The 21,397-nt window shown below is 32.4% G+C and overlaps 1 protein-coding gene across 2 annotated transcripts in view; it reads right to left on the reverse strand.

The window, feature by feature from the left end:
- LOC106466844 (protein NRDE2 homolog) overlaps window positions 1–20,928 on the reverse strand; it is a 53,672-nt gene extending 32,744 nt beyond the window's left edge. The window contains exons 1-6 of one of the 2 annotated variants that reach the window (XM_022394909.1): window positions 20,222–20,928; window positions 18,675–18,762; window positions 12,730–12,933; window positions 10,787–11,820; window positions 5,463–5,720; window positions 3,065–4,271 (exon numbers count right to left, since the gene is read on the reverse strand). In XM_022394909.1, coding sequence (XP_022250617.1) covers window positions 3,065–4,271; window positions 5,463–5,720; window positions 10,787–11,820; window positions 12,730–12,933; window positions 18,675–18,762; window positions 20,222–20,414 — 2,984 coding nt within the window. In that variant the 5' untranslated portion in view covers window positions 20,415–20,928. The remainder of the gene's footprint in view (window positions 1–3,064; window positions 4,272–5,462; window positions 5,721–10,786; window positions 11,821–12,729; window positions 12,934–18,674; window positions 18,763–20,221) is intronic. The other variant, XM_022394910.1, reaches the window with a different exon arrangement.
- Between the last annotated feature and the right edge of the window lie 469 nt (window positions 20,929–21,397).

The following is a 21,397-nucleotide window of genomic DNA, read 5'->3' on the forward strand; positions in this document are numbered from 1 at the left end:
CAAGATTGGTCAAATCTACCGAACCCATACAGAGATTCGTTAGAGAAAATAACAGATAAAATATAAAGTTTTTTCTTAAGAAATGTTTTATAACTATCTTGACATTATAAAGATTTCACATGTGAAATTTCAAAATTTTCTGATTCATAAAAGTATTTTTAATCTTAAAATGAATATTACTTTACATGATAGATAGGCAACATGTGAAAAGAAAAAAAAGACATGAGAAAAACAATGCTTTATAAACCTTAAAACTTAATAAAAAATTGATATTTTGCATGTGAAAGCATTGTAATGTTTACTAATAATCTGCTAAATTTCGTTAACATTCGCTTACTAATTTAAAAGTTTTGGCATGAAACTATAAGAAGTACAAAAAGGTAACGAGGTTGGTCCCAGAGACCAAGCCTATGCTGAAATAGTTAAAAGAATTTCTCCTGTATTGGGAGATTTTGTTTATACAGTTTATTACAGCTGAGACTTGCACTGGCTATTTCGCTTCTGCTTTATATTTTTACCACTTATGCATAATTTAATCTTTCCTTCTCTTACGAGATTCTGTATTTTGCATGTTACTTAAACCTGTGTTTGTCCTAGACATAACTTCCATCCTCTGCATAGGTGTTCTATGAGAGTGTGATGCCCTCTAGAAGATGACAGATGATGCCCTGTGGTGGCCAATGAAGCCTCAGGAAGTACCTTTTCCTATCTGTGCATGTGCACATCCTTGCATGGCATTAGAAATATCTGAGGCAGGTACCCATTCTCAACAGATGTCTCAAAGCTCCAACCAGGAGGAAGAACATCTACATTTTCATTTTATTATTATTTCTTTGTTCCCATTGCACTATCCTCAAGTTGTTGAGTCTTATCCTTGACATAGCTTGAATTTTCTTTGGCTCCACTTATGTTTTTCTTGATTCCAATTCTTTGAATTCTTCTGGTGCTGATTACTTGACCATATCTTTGATGTGGTCTAGATTATTACCTTGCTGCCTTTCAACCTATATTTTATGTTTAATCCTAACTTAATCCAGTTCCAACCTCTTTAGGTGTTCTGACTTTCAGTAATTAATGTACTTCTGAAACACTTTCCCTCCCACACCCAGATAATATGTGGTTTTTCATCATGACTGCAACTCAGAAGTCTAAATTTTGATGGGAAAGCAGAGCTTATGTAAAATTCCCTAAAGCATGTATAAAGAGACATGTGCAAGATGGAAAAGTAGAAAATTATAGGTAAGTTAACAACCAGAACTCTGACTTACATGGATGTTGACAGCATGAGAGCAACTGAAAAAGGAAAGGCTTTCACTATTTCATAGGTAATTACCCACTTCAAATTTTAGTCGTAGAAATGTGAAAATCTAGTATTTACAACTCTCAAAACATAACTCTATTTCTTCTTGAAGTTATTATCAAACACAAAGATTTCTATCACAATTACATGTACTTAGTTTATCAAATGCATGTTCTGAATTTTAAGTATTTACATCTAAAAAGTCCAGTTTACTTAAGTCTATAACAAAAATTACACATCCCTTAACTAGTTAAAGCTCTTTAGCAATCTGCATAGCACATTTCCTGGAGCACAATAATGAGCAATATCTGATATACACATAGGACAAATGATGAGTTTTTAAAATATTAGGTCATCAAGAAATTAATGTCACATTTTGGAACACTTTCATTAACCACCCCCCAAAAAACGTACATCACTTATATTAGTTAAACGAACCACCTAAACATTACGTTAGTGTAGCCTATATAATGTGTAAAGTTTAGTATACTCTAATCCCTTATAGTGATGGCACACAACGAGATATGCATTTGGCATGTAATGCTGTTTGAATACAAAAAGGGAAACAAGGCCTCTGTAGCCACAAAGAATATCAAAGAAGTTTATGGAAATATTTTGATCTTTCATAAGAGTTAATGGTGGTTCAGCAAATTTTGTTCAGCTGACTTTAGCCTTAAAAACTGTGATCACAGGAGCCGACATGTTGTAATTGATATTTATGCTCAGCAACACACTCGTGAAATGGCCCTAAAATTGCACTTCTCTCATGAAACAAATACATAAACATCTAAGGAATATAGGAAAACTCCTTAAAGAAAGTGCTTGGGTGCCTCACAAACTCTCCGATGATCATTGTTTCCAACGTGTAAACGTTGCTTCATCTCTTCTGGCACGTAATGCACATGAATCATTTTTAGACAGAATTGTCACCAGTGATGAAAAATGTATTCTCTATTTGAATATTAAACAACAAAAACAATGGCTCAGTCCTAGACAAAAAAACACTTCTGGCCCCAAAACCTGGACTCCATCCGCAGAAAGTGATGCTTTGCATTTGGTGGGACATCAAACGAGTAATTCATTTCAAACTCCTCAATCCACAGCGAACTGTCAATGCAGATATCTATAGTCAGCAACTGGTATATTTAAATCAAGCCCTGCATCAGAAACACCCTTCACTCGTCAATCAGAAAGGTGTTCTTCTTCTCCATGACAATGCACATCCATATGTAGTACGTTTGACGCAACACAAGATTATGGAGTTTGGTTGGGAAGTTCTCCCCCACCCACCATATTCTCCAGATAGGCACCATCAGATTACCATCTTTTTCATTCTCTGCAACATCATCTTAATGGGAAAATGTATGCAAGTATGGAAGGTATTAAAGAGGACATCGGCATGTTTTTTTGTTTCAAATCCAAGTGATTTCTTTAATCAGGACATCAACAACCTGATTGTAAGATGGAAAAGTATCATCAATAAAAATAGCGATATTTCATTTAATAAATGTTTTGTTTTGATATACAAGTTGTTCGGGTTTTTTTCATCTAAAAAAATGCAACATTAATTTCTTGACGACCTAATAGCAAACAAAACACACACACACAAAAGTAGAGGTTAAACTCTTTGAAAATTTATGCTTCATGTAGTTCCAAAACAAACTAATTTCCAACTATTACAAGAGATTAAAAGAGAGAAATTAGTATATAATACAAATTGTTGCCTTTCTCCACTCTTTATCTAGAATAATAATTCATACTTACTGAATACTCTCATTCTTTACAAGTTGTGTAAACAAACTTTCAAACACACTAGCTGCTGCAGCTAAACCATGAGTGAAATACTGAAAGAAAGCAAAGCAAGATGCAATATCCACTACTTGTTTCCAGGGTTGTTCAAAAGATAATATACTTGAAAAATTTGATTGAGTATCCTGTATTAGACAAACATGCTGGAGAACTTCTTCAAGAATAGTTTTGAATGCATTCTGTGCTTTTAAGATTCGAACTGGAGTTACTACTTCAAAAGTTTTCTCAGAGAAAGCAGAATACTTTGTGCTGCCTCCTAAACATAGCAAAACCCACAAAATTTTCTTCTTTAAGGCTTCATCACTTTCATCTCTTATGTAAGATTTTCTAGAATATAGAATGTTATTTAAACCAAGTTCCAGTTCAATATAGGTTCTTGTTAAAGACCACAGTGTTCTCTGCTGACTGCTAATCTCTCCATTCAAACTAGCTTCAAAACTTGTTTCGAATATCTTTTCTGCTTCTTTACGATTATTACAAGCCCATTCTAGCTTACCATACCATTCCCATAATGTCAAGTTGTTCCTATTTACTTCCTTTTTAAGAAAATTTTTGGCCTTTTTTCTTGCTAATTTACACTTCTGTTTATAAATTTTAGAGTCAACTTGTTTTGATATGTAGAAAAGAGAATCAATAGTGTATTGAAACCAAGAAATTAGCAGTTCTATCTGTAAATCATGACTAAAAATTTGTAAAGACTGTTCAAATATTCTAGTTATAAAAGTTTCAAACTGGTCAGTGTTATGAACAAGAAACTGTTTGAATGGCTGAAATGTTTGTTTGTTGCAAAGAAATATAAATGAGGAATGGAATGAATACTGTTGTTCAATTGGAGTGTTGTGCACCAAGGTAGGACACAGACAAAGACTCCGACTACATGCTATATGGGAATGATTGTGAGTGCGTACTCCAAGAAACTGCAAGAACAACAAAACAAGATAAAATTTGGTGCTTTCAGACTTCAATCTAAATAAGACATTACTGACATCGTCAACAAGTACCATCCTTTCTGGATCTTCACAAGTTTCATCATTATTGGCTGAGCCTGATCCAGGACGCCAGGGTAACCAATAATGCCCTTCACGTAGATTTTCAAAGTGAAGCCATGTCTCACTCTTAGACAGACATCTATTTAATATTTCATCTTCATTCTTGTTTAGATCTGAAAAGCAACCAATGAATAATTTCCTTTTTTTCAAAACTTGTCATAAAAAAAACTTGCTTCATCTTATTATTCTCAAACCCAAAAAAAAAAAAAAATTAACACAATTAAGTATAAACTAAACACATCTATTAAAGTACATAATTAGTAAACAAAATGTTGAAAAACAATGGTTAAGACCTCTTAAATTCTGTCACATGACATCTATCAAACCATTTTGATAAAATTACTCTATCAAATAACACTATGAATAGTTCACCTATCATTATTTGTAGACATATTACTAATTATGAAATGCCAACTACATATGTATACTGCGAAAGAAAGATATACAAGTTTGCAGCAAATTTAAGTTATTTACCTAAAATCAACTGGAAAAAATACTTATTTTGGTAAAACAAAATGGGCAGAAATAAAAGTATACAGATGAAAAGAAATGCAGGATTTTGTTGTTTTTATAACAGAAACTTTTAAAGATTTTCTGTACTGTTTAAATGTTCCAAATTTGAATATGTTGTTAAACATATCAAAACTGAAGATAACAAAAAACTCTTATGCTTGCATGAATAATGCACATTGTATATTAGATAAAGTTAAAAAAACACAAGTTATTTCTGTGAATAATACATATTTTATGTTGGATGTTACTTTAAAAAAATTAGCTTGTATGAAAATCCCCAATGTGTCAGGTGTCACTTCAAAAATAGTTTTGTTCAACTTATTTTCATTAGTTTACTTTACTTTTTAAATATAAATTGTTTAAAAAAAAGGAAGAATAAAAATTTTGTCCCTAACCATGGACCAGATTTCAATATACATGTTATTAAGCAAAAAGCTACATGATGGTTATCTGTACTGTTCCCATCATGGGTATCAAAACCTGATTCTTAGTGATATAAGCTTTGGGACTTACAGCTGAGCCACTGGAGACATAAGATATTTGCATTTCTAAAGTATTGTACCTGCATTTGTTTGGTCTTCATTACTTTCAATGTACTTTTTAAATGACTTCTAAATTACCTTTTGATTAAAACAGAATTTTAAAGCATGAAGGTCTTAAAAAATTCACTTTTTTGGCTCATAAGAATAAAAGTTTCCTTTTTTTATGTGTAGACATGAAGTTTGTAATAACATATCATATGTTAAAGCATTACAAAACTTATATTAAAAAAACCATCGGAAAATACAAACCAGGATTATACGCAAAGTTTGAACCAATATTTTTCTCTGTAATTACTGTTGCCCAACCCAAAGCACCTTCTTCACCAAATCTTGGACTTCCACTGTCCCAGAAAGGTTCAAATAGCACTATCCAGTCTGATAAAGATGCTTTCAACGTCAGAGATTTGGGAGTATACATATTGAATTCAACTAAAGCTTGAAACGACGCCACCGCTCTTTCTGTCTGTCCACATTGGTGAAGAAAAGAACAGAAGTGGTAGAATATATCTAAAATAAATTTAATAAATCCTGTATCAATATTACCAATACATTATTTTTTAAAGCTTATCTACAAGAACTGCTTAAAAATATAAAAGTATGAAAAGAACAAATAAATGTCAGAGAAGATACAACTTTTTTTAAGAATTATTGTGAGTCCTAAATAATACTGCCAAGGCCAATATACAATGTTTAATAGCATTTTGTTAGTTGTAATTTGGCTAGAAGTCCAATTAAAAGCTTAAGTGTAATGACAAAACACTGGCCTTCATATTCTAAGCCAGTTCTAACTCAATATGGTCAAGGCTTTCAAGTTTTGTAATTTTCTTTCATGTTAACGTTGCATTAATATATTAAAATGGCTTTCTATTGGAACTACATTACAATCTTCCATACAGTGTGAAGCAATACCAGAAAGGTAACTGACTTGCAAGTTACAGTGTTCAGTCATACAATTGAAATCTCCTCATGATGGACAATACATATCCCAGGTAACATATCAGGCCCTTAAATTCATGAACCAACCTAGATTTCTGCAGTCCATTAATGCAATCATGTTCACTTTCAAGCCTGAGCTACAATACAATCTAATTATATCTATGGATACAATAACTTCAGTACTTTGTAGAGATATCTTAGCACTCTACATGATAAGATACCTTCACATGTAAAATTATTGTAAAAGGTTTGAGGGTATCATATATTCTAACAAGAATATATTTTACTTTCAATATTCCAAGTTCTCTATTATTTCAATAAAAGTTACAGAGTAACAGTTTATAGTTAAACACTTTTTAATGATACTTAATATCTCCCTATAACTTTGGGTGAGATTTTATAGGATCTACTCAGTGATGTTTTAACAAAATGTTTTCTTAAACCAAATAGTACAAATCTCTCAACATGTGATTATAACCCTGTAAAAGTCAGCTTACAAAACACTTTTGTATTAAGTTGGCTATTATTGTTTAAAACCTTATGTTGTTAATCTGATCATAAAAAGTATGTTAGCATGTTCACTAGTTAAATACTTCAAAAATCTGTTGAAACCGGTTCATATCCTTGAAAACTGTAATCTACATATCTCCTGTAGTATAAGTTTCATATGATCCTGACATTTCTGTTAAACACTTTTTAGTTAGTCCATCTACATTATCTAGATCTTTAAATACCAATTAACAACAAATATCTATAGATTTATCCAATGGTATTAGTAAACAACAATTCAATGATAATTCACAATAAATTTCTGGGAAATTTAACTCTGACCTCTTCACACACTATTACCAGAAGTATACTTGTACAAAATAACACTCTTATTATAGATATTGACTAATTTTACTATAAAAATAATACTGCCATAAAACAACTCTTTAATAAAATCATATGGAACCTGGGAAATCATCACATGTTGACACAAAGCTCCACCTAATATCAGGGGCAATGTAAGATATATCTGGAGAAAAAGAAATCTCTTTAAACTCACGATCAATTGCTAACATAGAACACAAGAGATGGAAAACCCAAGTCTTAACATAAAGAGGAACATTAAGGGAGGATAAAAGATAAAGTAATTCATCACTGAAAGTTAACATTTTACCTTCCTGAAAATGAATTTCAGATAAATACTCATCTCTACAAAGAACAATTAGCCAGCACCTTAGCACTACTGCCAAAAAATTTTAGTGCATTCACTAAGCCATTGAAAGAGCTCGCCTCTGCATATAATAACGTATACTGAGCTAATCTTTGCTGTAAGGAGAGGAAATCTACTGTAAGTTTTAAATAAAAGTTCAATAATTTACCTGATGATGACCACGAGTGGCTGAAATATTGCTAGAAAGTTAAAAAATAATAATAATCCACTCAAAAAGCTGTGTCTTTGGACTTTTATATGAACTAGTCTTTGATGAAATCAACATTAGACTATATTTCTTTACCAATGAGAAGGTGAAAAAAACCTTGTTGTGCAGTATTCCCATAGAGTTATTTGCAAAAACGAGGCAGATAGACACATCAGAAATGAGAAGGTAGGGTGGGCAATCTTGTGGAGAGTTATCTACCTGAAATTACAGTTTCAGGAATGGAAAATGTTAACTTCAGTCTATGGTACTCACCTCTCCACAAACCATTTGTTATAATCTCATACTGAAAAGGTAATGGAAGCATGGTGAAAAGAAATAAATACAAAAAATGAGCTCATTTCTTGAGATTACAGTGACAGAAAGGAAAAACTCATAGAGTGTGTCTCCTACTGAGAGGGGAGGGTGGAACAGCACTCAATGAGAAAAAGCATCATTTCTAACAGGGAATGTTCCTTGGCCAATATCAGTGGCTGCACAGGAAAGTTCTTTCAAAAGAAATTTCTGCTATTTGCCGAAGTGTTGTCGCAAAGGTAGGCAGAATGTGGAGGCTGTTTAACTGACCTATATATTTCAGGGGGTTGACAAACCAAAGAGTGATGAGTAGATATGGCAATATGTCAAGCCATACAGTAGGTAAAAAATACTTACAAGAAGATGAAGGTTCAGGAATGAATCATCCAACATTTATGTCCTGAGGGGAACTCAAGACCCATCCAGTTACTCACGCTGCTGGTCCAGTTTCAGTGTGGGGATCACTTGTACCACTCTTCCAGGTTGACACTACTGCTCTACTTCCAACTAAAGTGTGCATAAACGTCTCATACCAGTGGGATTACAATAACCCAAAGGGAAAGTCTCCATTTTGACTTACTCCTTCCCTAACCAGCTTGGTACGGGTGATGCAGGAATTGTTCAGTTTGACTAAAAGAGAAAATAGGCAGAGAAAAATTCACATAGAGAAGAACACCAGAGAGATCCACAGACAGAAAAGAATCTCATCTGCAAAAGGTACCTCAATGAAAAACAGTGTAATGGATTACTACAACTAGCAACAGCAGGAGCCATCTTGTTGAGTGGTGGAATAGCCACTCTTTTTCTTTCCCTATTTTCTTATAGATTGGAGTGTAATAAAAAAATATATTATATACTACCAAAGATATGATACCCTATAACCCAGGCCCTTTCCAAAACACTCAAGTTATAGGGGTATCATATTTTTTGTGTTAAATTTATTTCTTGAACCTATATGTTTTTTAACATCAAGAATATACTGCTAAAGATGTATTGCGGAAAACCCAATCTCAAAAGTGAGAACTAAGTAGGGGCAGATAGGCTTAACAGTTTCTGTTAATCCCTACTCAATGCCAAGTTTAGGATACAGAAGTATTCCATGTGAAGCAACACCAGCCATTTGATGGGTTCTTCTGTACTTTTTTTTTTTGTCTAAGATTTAAAAGTCAAAGCTGTAATAACAAAAAATTATTAATAAGCCATCTCTACAGAACCTCTAGGACGACTGTAGAATGACAACTGGGGGGAAAACAAAACTTAGAGACTGTAGTAACCATGATGTGATGTAAGTAATGTGAAACATAAGTGTCTTGGATGATCCATTCCCTCACCTGCAGGATTTCATCCAAAAGCAGGAGAAGCCATGAGATGATGAACTTGCTGGGAGGTGAAATAAAAAAAGACAAAGTGTTATCTCTAATGGAGGAACAGACAAGCTGGATGAGTTGCTTAACCCATATGGTCAAGGTAGAAAGAGATAAGTCTCAAGAAGGAGAGGGATCCCACAGCAGGAAAGGATGATTTTGACTGCCATTAAAGGGAGCTGTGTGATCAAAGTAATAGTGTAATGCCTGCACAAGACAAAAGAGATGACCTGGGTCTGAACAATTGTATAAAGGAGAAACTGATGGGAGGATGGTCAGAAAAACCATTTAATCACCATCCTGGGCAGTTCAAGTCTTGGGAAAGAAGGAGCAATGTGGAAATCAACCTTTCCCCATGGAAAAGAATGGGGAGATGTTCAAAGCAAAAGTATCAAAGTGACTTTTCCAACAAGCCAAATGGAGAAGAAAATACATCTTAAGGACAAGATAACAGAATACAGGTGGTTAAAGGTTCAAATGGATGGAATCTACAGGTGCTTAAAGTATAAGAGCTGAGTTTCCACAGGACCAGAACTGAGGGTCAGCTCTAGAAGAGTTATCTCTAATCACCTCAATGGCAGGGCTTTTGGGAGGGGACTATGGGAAGGAGCTACAGGATAAAGAACAGGATAGAGAAGAACGAACCAGGCTCACCAAAATGAGAAACCTGCTGGGTACCTCTTGACCTAGATAAGCAGAAAAATATAGTGAGCAGGGATGATTTAACTCAAGCTTCCAGTTTTTTAAATATGAGGAACTCACCCACGTAAAAGCTTCTTCTTGAAGGAAGGGTGCCTAACAGAGTTCCCTGAGATAAAACTGAGGAAGTTGAACTCCAGAAAACAATGTATCCCAACCAAGTAAATTTCAGAAACAAAGATACCAAGTTAACTGGGCAACTGCTGAAGAAGAAATTGAGGACAGAATGGAGGAAAAAATAGATGCAACATTCCCCAGTAAATCTCCTGGGGTCCCAAAGCAGAGATTCAGAAGGAAGGTGTACAAAGGGTAGATAACAAAGAAGTTGAGCAAGTTAAAGATGAAGATGAGCAGACTGAGAGTGTGAGAGAGAGAAAGTATGAGAAGAAGATCTCCAAGTTGGAAGAAGAGATTCAAGGAATTGGAGTTCTAGGAAAGATCCCAACCATAGGCCATAGAACAGGACTGTAAAGTTACACCATAATGTCACAGACAACAATTTATTTTTCACCCCCTCATAAATATCAACACATCAACTGACTTGTTTGATAAAAAGATAATATATTAATGGTTATCGAGTCTAGTTACACTGATGTCAGCTCTAGTTGCAGGTACTTGAGTATCTACAAACTAAATCTAAAAAAAATTACAAGGCTTCTTAGCATTATAACCTTTGGATGCTCAAACTTGTTAATCTTGGGAAAAATTTTATTCCTTTTATCACTTCACACTTTTTGATTGGTTAATTTTACTACAGAAATATACACATGTACAAACACGTGTGTGTACGTATCAAACTTAAAACAATCTTAGCCTTTACTTTTTATTAAATATAAAAGAACAAATAATACTATACCAAGCATATTTTCTTCCAAGTCTTCTGGTGCAGTATGAGATACAAAAATGCCTTCTAAGATTTTATTTAGTGTCATTAAACAATGACTATAGACCTTGACAGTTTTGGACACAGTGAAATAACTTAGTTGTGTCTGCACAAAAGTAATGTATCTTTGACACAGATATGAGCTATTAGGATTATGAAATATCAATTGTTTCCATTCTTGTAAAAGTTTTTCTATTTCCCAAATATTTTGTCCTAGTTCTAACCTCGACACAGCAAGACGAATAGAGCAAGGGTTACTTTTTAAGGCACTCTCCAATATTGCAAGTTTTTTCTCAGTTACCATAAGGTTTTGATTTTTTCTTTTGCTTTTCTCAAGTTCTGTACTGCTTAGCGTATGGTTTTCAAACATAGCAGCAGCAGCAATGTCCTGAAAATCAATAAAGTCCAACCACTTTTGCTCATCCCCTGGATGTTCTGTTAAGTACTTATTGAACTCTTCAGTCTTTTGATATAACCACTGCTTCTCTGTGGGCTTCAAGGAAGAACTACTACCGACTTCTGATTCTTTACCTTTCCCTTGAAGATATAATACTGTACTTGAATCATACACACCAAGAGGATTAAAACAGTTATATTCTTTAGAATTGATTGAGTTTAACTTGGAAAATCCTTGTTCATTAACTGACAATGAAAGTGGTACATAATCTTTCAAAGCTACACTCTTTTGTAAAGATTGCACTGACAAATCCAGAACATTCTCAACATCCTGTAAAAGTAAAGCATATTTTTTACTATAATAACGAAGCTTATCTTTTTTCTTCTTCTTTCTTTCCTTATCAGGTGGCCACAGAATTATATTTGATCCTAATGGATGCCTTACTTCTTCATAATAACGTGCAATGTGTTGATGATAGAGTGAACTAAAAGCAAGATTATTTCTGTCGTGCTTTGAATCAACGTGAAATGCTCTCTCTGGTGCTAATCCAGTTTCCTCAATGAACACCATCTTTGACATCTGGCTGTATATTGATTCTTTTGTCTCGTAGCTATGAATGATACACAAATACCTTGTCAGTTACATGTACATATATGTAGAACTAACTAAAATTTCTGTCAAATATAAAGCAAAAAAAATCATTAAATTAAGCAGCACTGAAAATCAAAAATAATTTTAGTTTATCTATAGCATCGCCAGGTCTGCTGCTTTTATTATTATTTCTATGCATGAATATATATTCTCCCAAATTAACAACATATACATAAATATTTTTGGTAACCATGAAAACCAAAATGAGCTAATGCAAATCCTTAGTAATGATTAATGTTCTTTTATACATAAATACATGTATGTGTATGTGTGGTGGTTATAGCTTTTATTCCTACATGAGTAGATAAAAAAATAATAACTTATATTTCAAGAACATAAAACTCAAATGAGACATTTAACAATATACAATTATACTTAAGTAGAGATTAGCTGGGTTAAAGTCAATTTATACTTCATATAAATTATGATACGTGTATCTAACTCGCAGAATAAAACGCCTGTTAACCAATTTTGAGTGAAATAAAATTGGGTTTAAAATCTGCATGGTTAAAAAAATAATATTGTGACCTATACTCCAATCTTTTAATTGAAAAATATTAATCACACAATTTAGTTTGAAAGGTATAATAATTAAGTACAAAAACATAAAAATTATAGGCCCTGAAATACTCAAATACTTGCAGAAATATTTACTTAATCGACTAACATATACTTGTTAGAAAGAGATCTTTATGTGTATGTTAATCTTTAATACAGGAAATATCTTTATTTAAAGGTGCTTAAACAAAACACAAACCAGAATAAAAACCAATAAAATATAGCTGGTATTCAAGATTTTAACATAATCAGTTCAAAAATTAGTTAAATTCATGACAGTATCAAAATCAAAACTATCACCAATTCTTACTCCTCATCATCAGAGATGGATGGTTTGAAGGATTTTGATTTGGTTTTGTACTTTTTGTGCTTATGTTTATTTTTCTTTTCTTTTTTCAAAGACTTCTTGGACCTAGCTATCTTTCCTTCCTTTGAGAATTCTTTGCCCTCAGTAGTTATAAAATAATCTTCAGTACCTTCTGGGTTTTCCTTCTCTTCTGTAAGATTTTCTTCACTAAATGAGAATTTATAATATGTACTGAGTGAAAAGATCTACCTTTACAATAAACACACTGAAATGTTATATACAAAAATTACTAACAGTTAACATAAAAAAAAAAATTAAAAAACTTGAACTTGATTGGCATGCCAAAACTAATGCATTAATTACCTGCTTAAATGTATTTTTACCGAAATGAAAAACAATGCTACTAAGGTTAAAATTTGAACTTACCCACTATGAATTATAACAAGAAAAGCTTTATTTAAAATTATTAAGTATATAATAGGAGTACTAGATTCTGTTTAAACAATTAAACTCTTTACAATGTTTTTAAATGTAATATACACACACACACACACATACATACATACACACACACACACACACACATACATGTGTATAAAATACCACATATTTCTGTAAATTATATAAACAAATAAAAATAATGACCTAACAGAAAAAATAATTGTATCTCGGGTACAATAAGGGCCTCTTCAAATTGCCCTGCTATCACCACTAGCATACACATGCATAACTGTTTGTCTAGGCCACCTGTCCCCTACACTAGATCCAACAGGATGCTTTATTTTAATATGGTTTAAGTAATTCCCATACTGCCTCTAACTAAGCTCTGCACAGCACAGCCTACATTTTACTTTTTTGTTACTCTTAGTAACAAAATATATCAAAACAGGGCTTCACTTATTTAATGCTCCTATAGATTATAGCTCGGTCAGTTTTACATCAGTTTATTGTATCTCTATGCAGCAGGACAATATGCTGGCAATGTCTCAAAAAAGTAGTCCAAATTACAAGTGATTAAACTATCATTCCTGACATTAATTCCTATATTTGGATAATCTGAAAATTGTTCTTTTGTGTTTTTTTTCGCTTTGTTACCACACACACACAGATATATATCAAATATTTTCTTTTCTGTCAAAGTCTTATATTCAATTTAGTAGCAACATCTTTTGTTAAGTGTATAATTTATTTGTATTAATAATAATAATTATAGCAGTATAGGGAATTTTTCAAGAGTAAATGGCAGCACGATACATTTTCACAATTTTATGGTTAAGGTGAACCTTGCTATCTGCAGTAATACCACACAACAAAAATAGGAAGTAAACAATGAAAGAACATTTTAATAGCTCTTAATTTCATCATATTTATCTTGCACAATTTTAACATTTAACAGATTAAGCAAAATTTAAAATATTTGACACTTGACTAACGTTATATTTTCTAATCATTAACACACCTAGTACATAATGATTATAACTAGGTAAACTGTCCTATGTATCATTCAAATTATAAGATTAGCATAATAGTTGTAAAGAATACATTTAACATTACTTTTGATACAATAATTGTACCTTTTTCTTTATTCAGAACAAAACTACAATTATTATTCATTGTCACACATTTTTATTTTCCTAAAGTTAAGGATACACAAAGTAACGTACATACATTTATTCAGCTATACTCAGGTGAATTTTTAAACATATTCATGCAAGTATTCTACATTTAACTAACATCCTTGTGAACCTGCAATAATCCTGATATTGAGCTAGGTTTACAAAGGTGTACTAGTGGTCTTTATATAGAGCTTATGCTTGCTTGGCAATTCTTCTATGTTACTGCTCCCTGGGATATGGGGTGATATACCTATGAGGGGTGATATAAAGGTTTGTATAAGCCTGTTGAAGCTGGGGGTTAGCTCTTCTTACATACATATTGATGCAAGTATTCTTCTATTGTGGCATACCCCTATAGAACTTTTATCTTATTTAACAGTATGATATAGCATCAATCCATTCTGTCCTTTGTGGAGTGTAGAAGTCTGATTTCTATGTATTCCAGCAACCAATCAGTTAGTTTAGAAAGTAAGAGGCCAGCCAGTACAACAGAACACGAGCCAAGCAATTAAACACGACATTTATGCAAGAAATAAAAGCTAGTGTTCTTGGCTAACAAATGAACTTGAGTCTTCATTCTTTTGTTACTCACTTTAATTTCCTTAATTTGCTGCAGATCTTGTTGCTTACCTGTGGGGTATCAATGAACCTGAATACCACGACCACAAGATGTACAGTAAAGAAATTTATTTTCCCCATAAATTCCCAGTGCAGAACTAAACTCAACTATATTTTTTGAAATTAAAAAAAAGAATGCTAATATTGTAAAATATATAAAAATACATTTAGTGTACCAATTACAAGTTAGAAAAAATAATTAAATATATTGTAAGATAAAAAATGAACATAGTAAACACAAGTTATATAATCACATCACGCTCAAGATAAGTCATGAAATTTGTTTAAACTTTACATTTGTGCAGGTTTTAATATAATTGCAACAGGTTTTCTGTAACTACTGAAAGAAATCTCCATTTTATGCTGTACACTTGATTGATATGTAATTTTATTTTACTTTGTTAGTTTAAGGAGTATATTTAAGTTTTTTCATTTAAACTAATAACTAATTAGTAAATATTAAGTCACTTACTTCTGAGTTTTTCCTCTATTCTGAGCCTTTTATTGACTATTTTAAACAATGTTAGGTGTCATGTTCAAAAATCTGAAACAATATACTCATGACCTAACTAGTCATTCAGAAATAATTTGTGTTCTCTTCACTAACCATTAAAATGTTTGAAAACTGAGTTTATGCACTATCCAAACTCATTTCTTTTACAGGCTACATGAAACTAAAGAGAGTTTGGTTAGTAAGACTCATGGTTTCAAGCACACACTTTTACAATCAGAATCTTCCCACAGCAAATTATGAAAAATTATGTATAACTTTCCAATAAAGTAGCAGTTAATATTGCAGTAGAAATATTTTTTCATTCTACGTGTCAAATCCGAGCTAAATGTTATGTGTCCTAATTATATATATATTGGATTAAAACTTGACAACAATCAGTAGTGCACCTCTTCATTATCTTTATATTCATTGCAGATGATGCACAGCAAACATATTCATAATACACAACATCACAAGTTTCAACCCATAGTTCAACCCATAGTTCACTTTTGCAAAATCTTCCTTGACCTAAATTTTAACATCCGTAAAGTTTGAAATACTAATCCAGTCATGTATAATGTGTGGAACAATTGATTTTTTGTAAGACTGATTTGTAACTGGTTCACGTGATATTATGTGCACCGAGCTTAATTCCATAAATTAAATATCTTAATTGGTACTGGGGGGGGGGTATTTTATTTTATGGTAGGTTTGCAGTAGGAGCTAAAAAGCAGCACAGCACTGACAATTGTCTACAGAGCAACTGTGGGGAGGCTGTTTGACTTAGGTATTTGTATTCTGGTGTTCCACGGCACAGCATTATAACAACAAAAGGCCATGTGGTCCTTAAAGGCTGTCCTTGTACCTTCACCCCAAGAAAAAAAAAATGCTGATTTGCAGGATTAATAACTTGCCACTCCAATTTTATTTGAGAATATCACACTTCTATATAAATTCATGGTGTCCATGGGGTAATGATGATAATAATAATAATAGTTAAAAAAAAAAGAACTCCTCCAAACTAAACTGTTATTTTCAAGGACCTAATTTACTGATTTTAACAGAGCCTGAATATCACCAAAATTAAATAATCTTTTATTATGTCTTGGAACAATAACAATCAAGTTATTGAAGAAAAAACACTTTTTCAAGCCATAAAAAGAAATAAGTGATTGCACATTACTGAGAAAAAAAAAGCACCAAAGCACTAACAAATTGTTCATTTACAGGTCCCATATGTGCTTCAACTTCAGTTTAATAACAAGTGATAAAACCGAGTCTTTCTCCAAATACTGTGCTTTAGCTGAAAGCTCCTCTATAGTGTAACCAAAAACTAAGCATATATATCTCATCATAATAGTCGATATGATACTTATCTAGATATTGGTGACACGATATGATATGTATCTAGATACAGAAGTTTTACCAATGGCTTATTACAAAGTTAGAGTCTTCTCTGTAATTTATTATCTATATTACTAACATTGTCTTATTTAAGTGCCTTACACTTTACAGTGCTTTTTCAAATTCTCAGGTTTGATCAACTAAATAGCAGCTGGTAAGAGAAGTAAAATAAAGATAATATCTATCTATTTTGTTATTGTTAATTTGTTATGTTACTTTGCATGTAATATTTTTGATAAAAGAAATGAAGACACCATGTAGTACTCAATACTTATCTTCCTATATTAAAACATTAATTTTCAGCTAAAATACTTTATTAGAAATTCTGATTATTTCTGTACAAAAAGACTTGTAATGTTTACTGAAAGCCTGCCAAACTTCATGAAGATACATAAATCGTATCAGACGATATATTGATACAATCGTATCACACCTTGACGATACAATACTTTTATCGTATCGCCACATCTTTACAAAAAAAGATATTTACTGAACATATTATTTAAGCTTGTCAATAGGACAACAAGTCAACTTGTACCTGAATAGCTGTTGAACATAGAACATGGCTTGTCATCATGACAACCAAGCAAAGATTCAAACTCATTGTTACAATGACCAAATTCATATTGTTAAGCACATGTTTTTCCCCACACAATTACATTCCATTACATTTTCTCAGTTTACTGCTGCAATTCCACTTAAAAAGAACTTTTCAAAGAACTGGTAACTTTATGGTGTTCAGTCTTTATGATAACACATACCCTCATTTAAATGATATTTAAAACAATAATTGTTCTGAATTATTTTATTTGGTGTCAAGGATGCTGTAATGCATATCAGTGGTCACAGGTTATGATTATTACGAGTAACAAATTTGAATCAGTTTAAGAACTTCATTCATTTTAGATCTAAAGGAAAAACTAGTAACAGCACAAAGAGCCAAAACAATATTGATAACTTACACCACAATACTGTATTTACTGTCTTGATTGTTTTTAAAATCAGATGAATTTGGGTCAAAATTTCACACTCAATAAATCCCAGATTGATCACTGTTTAAATAACAGGTGATCTAATTATGTGCAAGCTGATGCTGTCTTTAATGGCAAATATTTGATTATTTCACCTAAGGAGGTTAGATTTATGACACTAATTCTATTATATTTTTCCTGTTTAGACTTGCATTTCTCTCTTTTTTTATCTCTTTATTAACAAATTTGAGGCAATAACTCCTTAAGACTGATGCTAAACATACTGTTAATGATTTCTGAAGTTTTTATACTCAGGATGTTATTATTAAAAATCTGAAACTTCTATGTTATTGTTTCAAATCAACAATTATTTTAGATTTTCATGAAACAATTCTTGAGCTTATTTTCTAATAAAAATATCATTCCAACAATAGTCACATTTTGCTTGCAGGCTGAGGTACATAGTTCAAAGCCTGTTACTGACCGTTGTTGCCATGTCAACATATTTTCCATTTTACAAAATCACATTTGTTACAAATTGTTTGTTGCAAAACTGAGAAAACAACATGGTACAGTTTGTCATTAACAAAAACAAGATGTATGATTGATAGCATCAGACTCTAAAAGAACTTTTTCAGGACCTCCTGATTTTCAGTACTGAAAAAGTACATGACATTTCACTATTTTCATGACCTGTGTGTGAACCCCGATACATATAAATCAATCTTTACAATATTATTTTATTCTTACAGTAAGAAATACTGAGAAAGATATAGTATTTGTGATACAAATGAATACAATAAGTACATATTATAACAAGTCTATAATAAGTATTCTACATTTTACCTTTCTTCTTCTACTAATTTTGCTAAATCAGTTGTTGACCTGCCTGGGAAACTTTTATTTTGAAGCCACTCAAACTGATGACTACTACCTGTAAAAGTAATTGAACAGTATATCAACCCAACATATATATGCTTGCTTTAATAATAAAAAATTCATAATCTCAAGTTCGAACTAAAATTACTTTTGAGATTATAACTTCTATAGACTTGTATCCAATATTTCTGTAGATACAACCTAAAATCTCATTTGCCCTACCACTAGCAACAGCATACTGCTTGATGGCTTAAGAGACTGATTAACCATTACACTAAGATCCCTCTCTTTCATAACACTGTTATGGTTATTCTCATCCGAATTATACTTGTAATTCAAATTATGATAACCTATATGTATTACCTTGCATTTACTATAATTAAAACCCATTTGCCATTTTTTGCCCAACTCATTAAATAATCCAAATCCTTTTGTAAATTTGCAGCATCCTCTTCACAGCTAGCAACACCCACAAACTTAATATCATCTGCAAATGTAAGTAATTTATTTGCCATTCCTTCATCCATGTCATTGATGAAAAATCAAAAAGAGCAAACATCCTAAGACTGAGCCCTGAGGTACCTTACTTTTGACATTAATCCAGTTTGACTGAGCTCCATTTACAACCCTCTGCTTTCTTTCATCCAGCCACTTTTCTATCCAATTAACCAACTTATCCCCCACACGTATAGAGATAATTTTTACAAGCCTTTTATGTAACACCTTGTCAAATGCTTTCTGAAGATCCAAATACACTGAATCTACATCCTTACCCTCATCTACATAAGATGAGGAATATCAAAATATTTGTAAGGCAAGATTTTCCCTAGTGAAACAATGTTGACTATACAATGAAATTTTAAACTTTGTTAAATGACTTTGTAAAGCATCTTTTATCAGACTTTCCAAAACTTTTCCCACAACTGACACAAGACTAAAAGGCCTATAATTACTGGGCAATTTTTATACTCTCCATTGAAAGGAGGAATAACATTTGCAAACTTCCAATCCTTTGGCACCTGCTTATTATTCAAGGACTTAAAAACAAAACACAGATCCTTTTCTTTCATAACACTATTAAGTCGATTTTTATTAAGGTAGTAGTTAAAATATTATTAAAATTACCATAACCCATACTCATTACCTTGAATATATAAGTTAAAGTTCCCAGCACAGAGTCCCAAGTGGTACCTTGCATTCAAATCCACACAGTTTGACCAAGCTCCATTCATTTATTACAACTCTCTGCTTCTCTCCTCTAACCAACCCTTAAATTGCTTAATACAATCAAACTTGCAATAGACTACCCATGAAAGAATTTTCTTTACTAGCCTTTTAATTTTATGTGGCAACTCTTCAAAAGCCTTCCAAAAATCCAGGTATACAAAATCCACAACTTACCCTCACCAACATAAATAGTAACATCTTTGAAGGTCAAAAGATTTGCAAAACATTTTTGGCCCATAGTTATACATAACGCAAAACATAATTTACAACACATACACTAAACTTACCAGCTGATTCATTTTTAGCCCTAGGTACATTTCCACAATATGCAGGAAAAAGAGATCCTGCACTTACAGTAGATTCAACTTCGAGCTCAGTTTCACTTTCATCTTCAGTAGCAGAAGAAAATCGTGTATCGACTGTGGTACCTTGTTTACTATTCATTTTTTGTTGATGTTTAACAATAATACATGTAAACATACATAAACCTATGGAGCAGCTTCTTGTATAAACTATTTACTGTTAAGAGATTCAAGTATTAGAACGAATGCTACTACTGGTACTAATACTATTGCTAGTAGTACAACTAGGCCTAGACAGTGCACAAAAGCGCGTCAATCACTGTGCGCGCGCGTTGAAAGAGCAATTAACAATCGCCTCGTGCGCTTTAAAAGAAAAAAGTACAGAAGTGTATGAACCAGTAGCAGTTAAACTTAAAATAGTTAGTGTACTTTTACGAAATTAACCAATTTCCAATGGCTAAATGTTTCGAAGTACGTCACGGTCAAGGTCAAAGTACATACACCGAAACAAGATAAAAATAAAATAAATCCAAAAAGTACATATTTGAATAGTTTTTGTTTGTTGTTAATTATATGCAACCAAGCTTGATATAAACAAAACGTAATCGAAAGCTTTTGTAAGAGACACACAGCGTAAACTTGAGGAAAACACTACAGAAGCCTCAGCACCAGTTTATACACAAATCATTTACTCATTATCAGTAACAAATGTTTACGGAAGTTCTGATGGTGCAATCAGTTTCATAATCCTTTCGTACCAGCAATTGGATTACTGCGATATTCTTTTCTTAAAACGCTTATGGTGATATATCTTAAACAGTTAGAAAAAAATTCTGCACCCCAAAAAGTAACGAAGTACCACTTCACAAGTCAAAAGCCGTTTTTACCCTGAAGAGATCAGGATGCAAAAGTTACGTTCATATATAATATAAAATATATATGAAATTAAATGTAAATTCATGAAGAAAAAAATCCCAGCCACAATACAAACATCCAACACACCGGAGCACAAATCATAAGGTCAGTCATTATGTAATGTGCCCTGGTTTTTAGAGGTACTGGCAGAAGTAAGACCCAAATTGCGTTGGGGGTACACCATCCATCCAGTTTAACCTCAACTTCGCCAGCCTCACATGATTCAGAAAAAATAAATAAAAGTAT

This window comes from Limulus polyphemus, unplaced genomic scaffold (genome assembly GCF_000517525.1).
Source record: "Limulus polyphemus unplaced genomic scaffold, Limulus_polyphemus-2.1.2 Scaffold2395, whole genome shotgun sequence".
Lineage (NCBI taxonomy): Eukaryota > Metazoa > Arthropoda > Merostomata > Xiphosura > Limulidae > Limulus > Limulus polyphemus.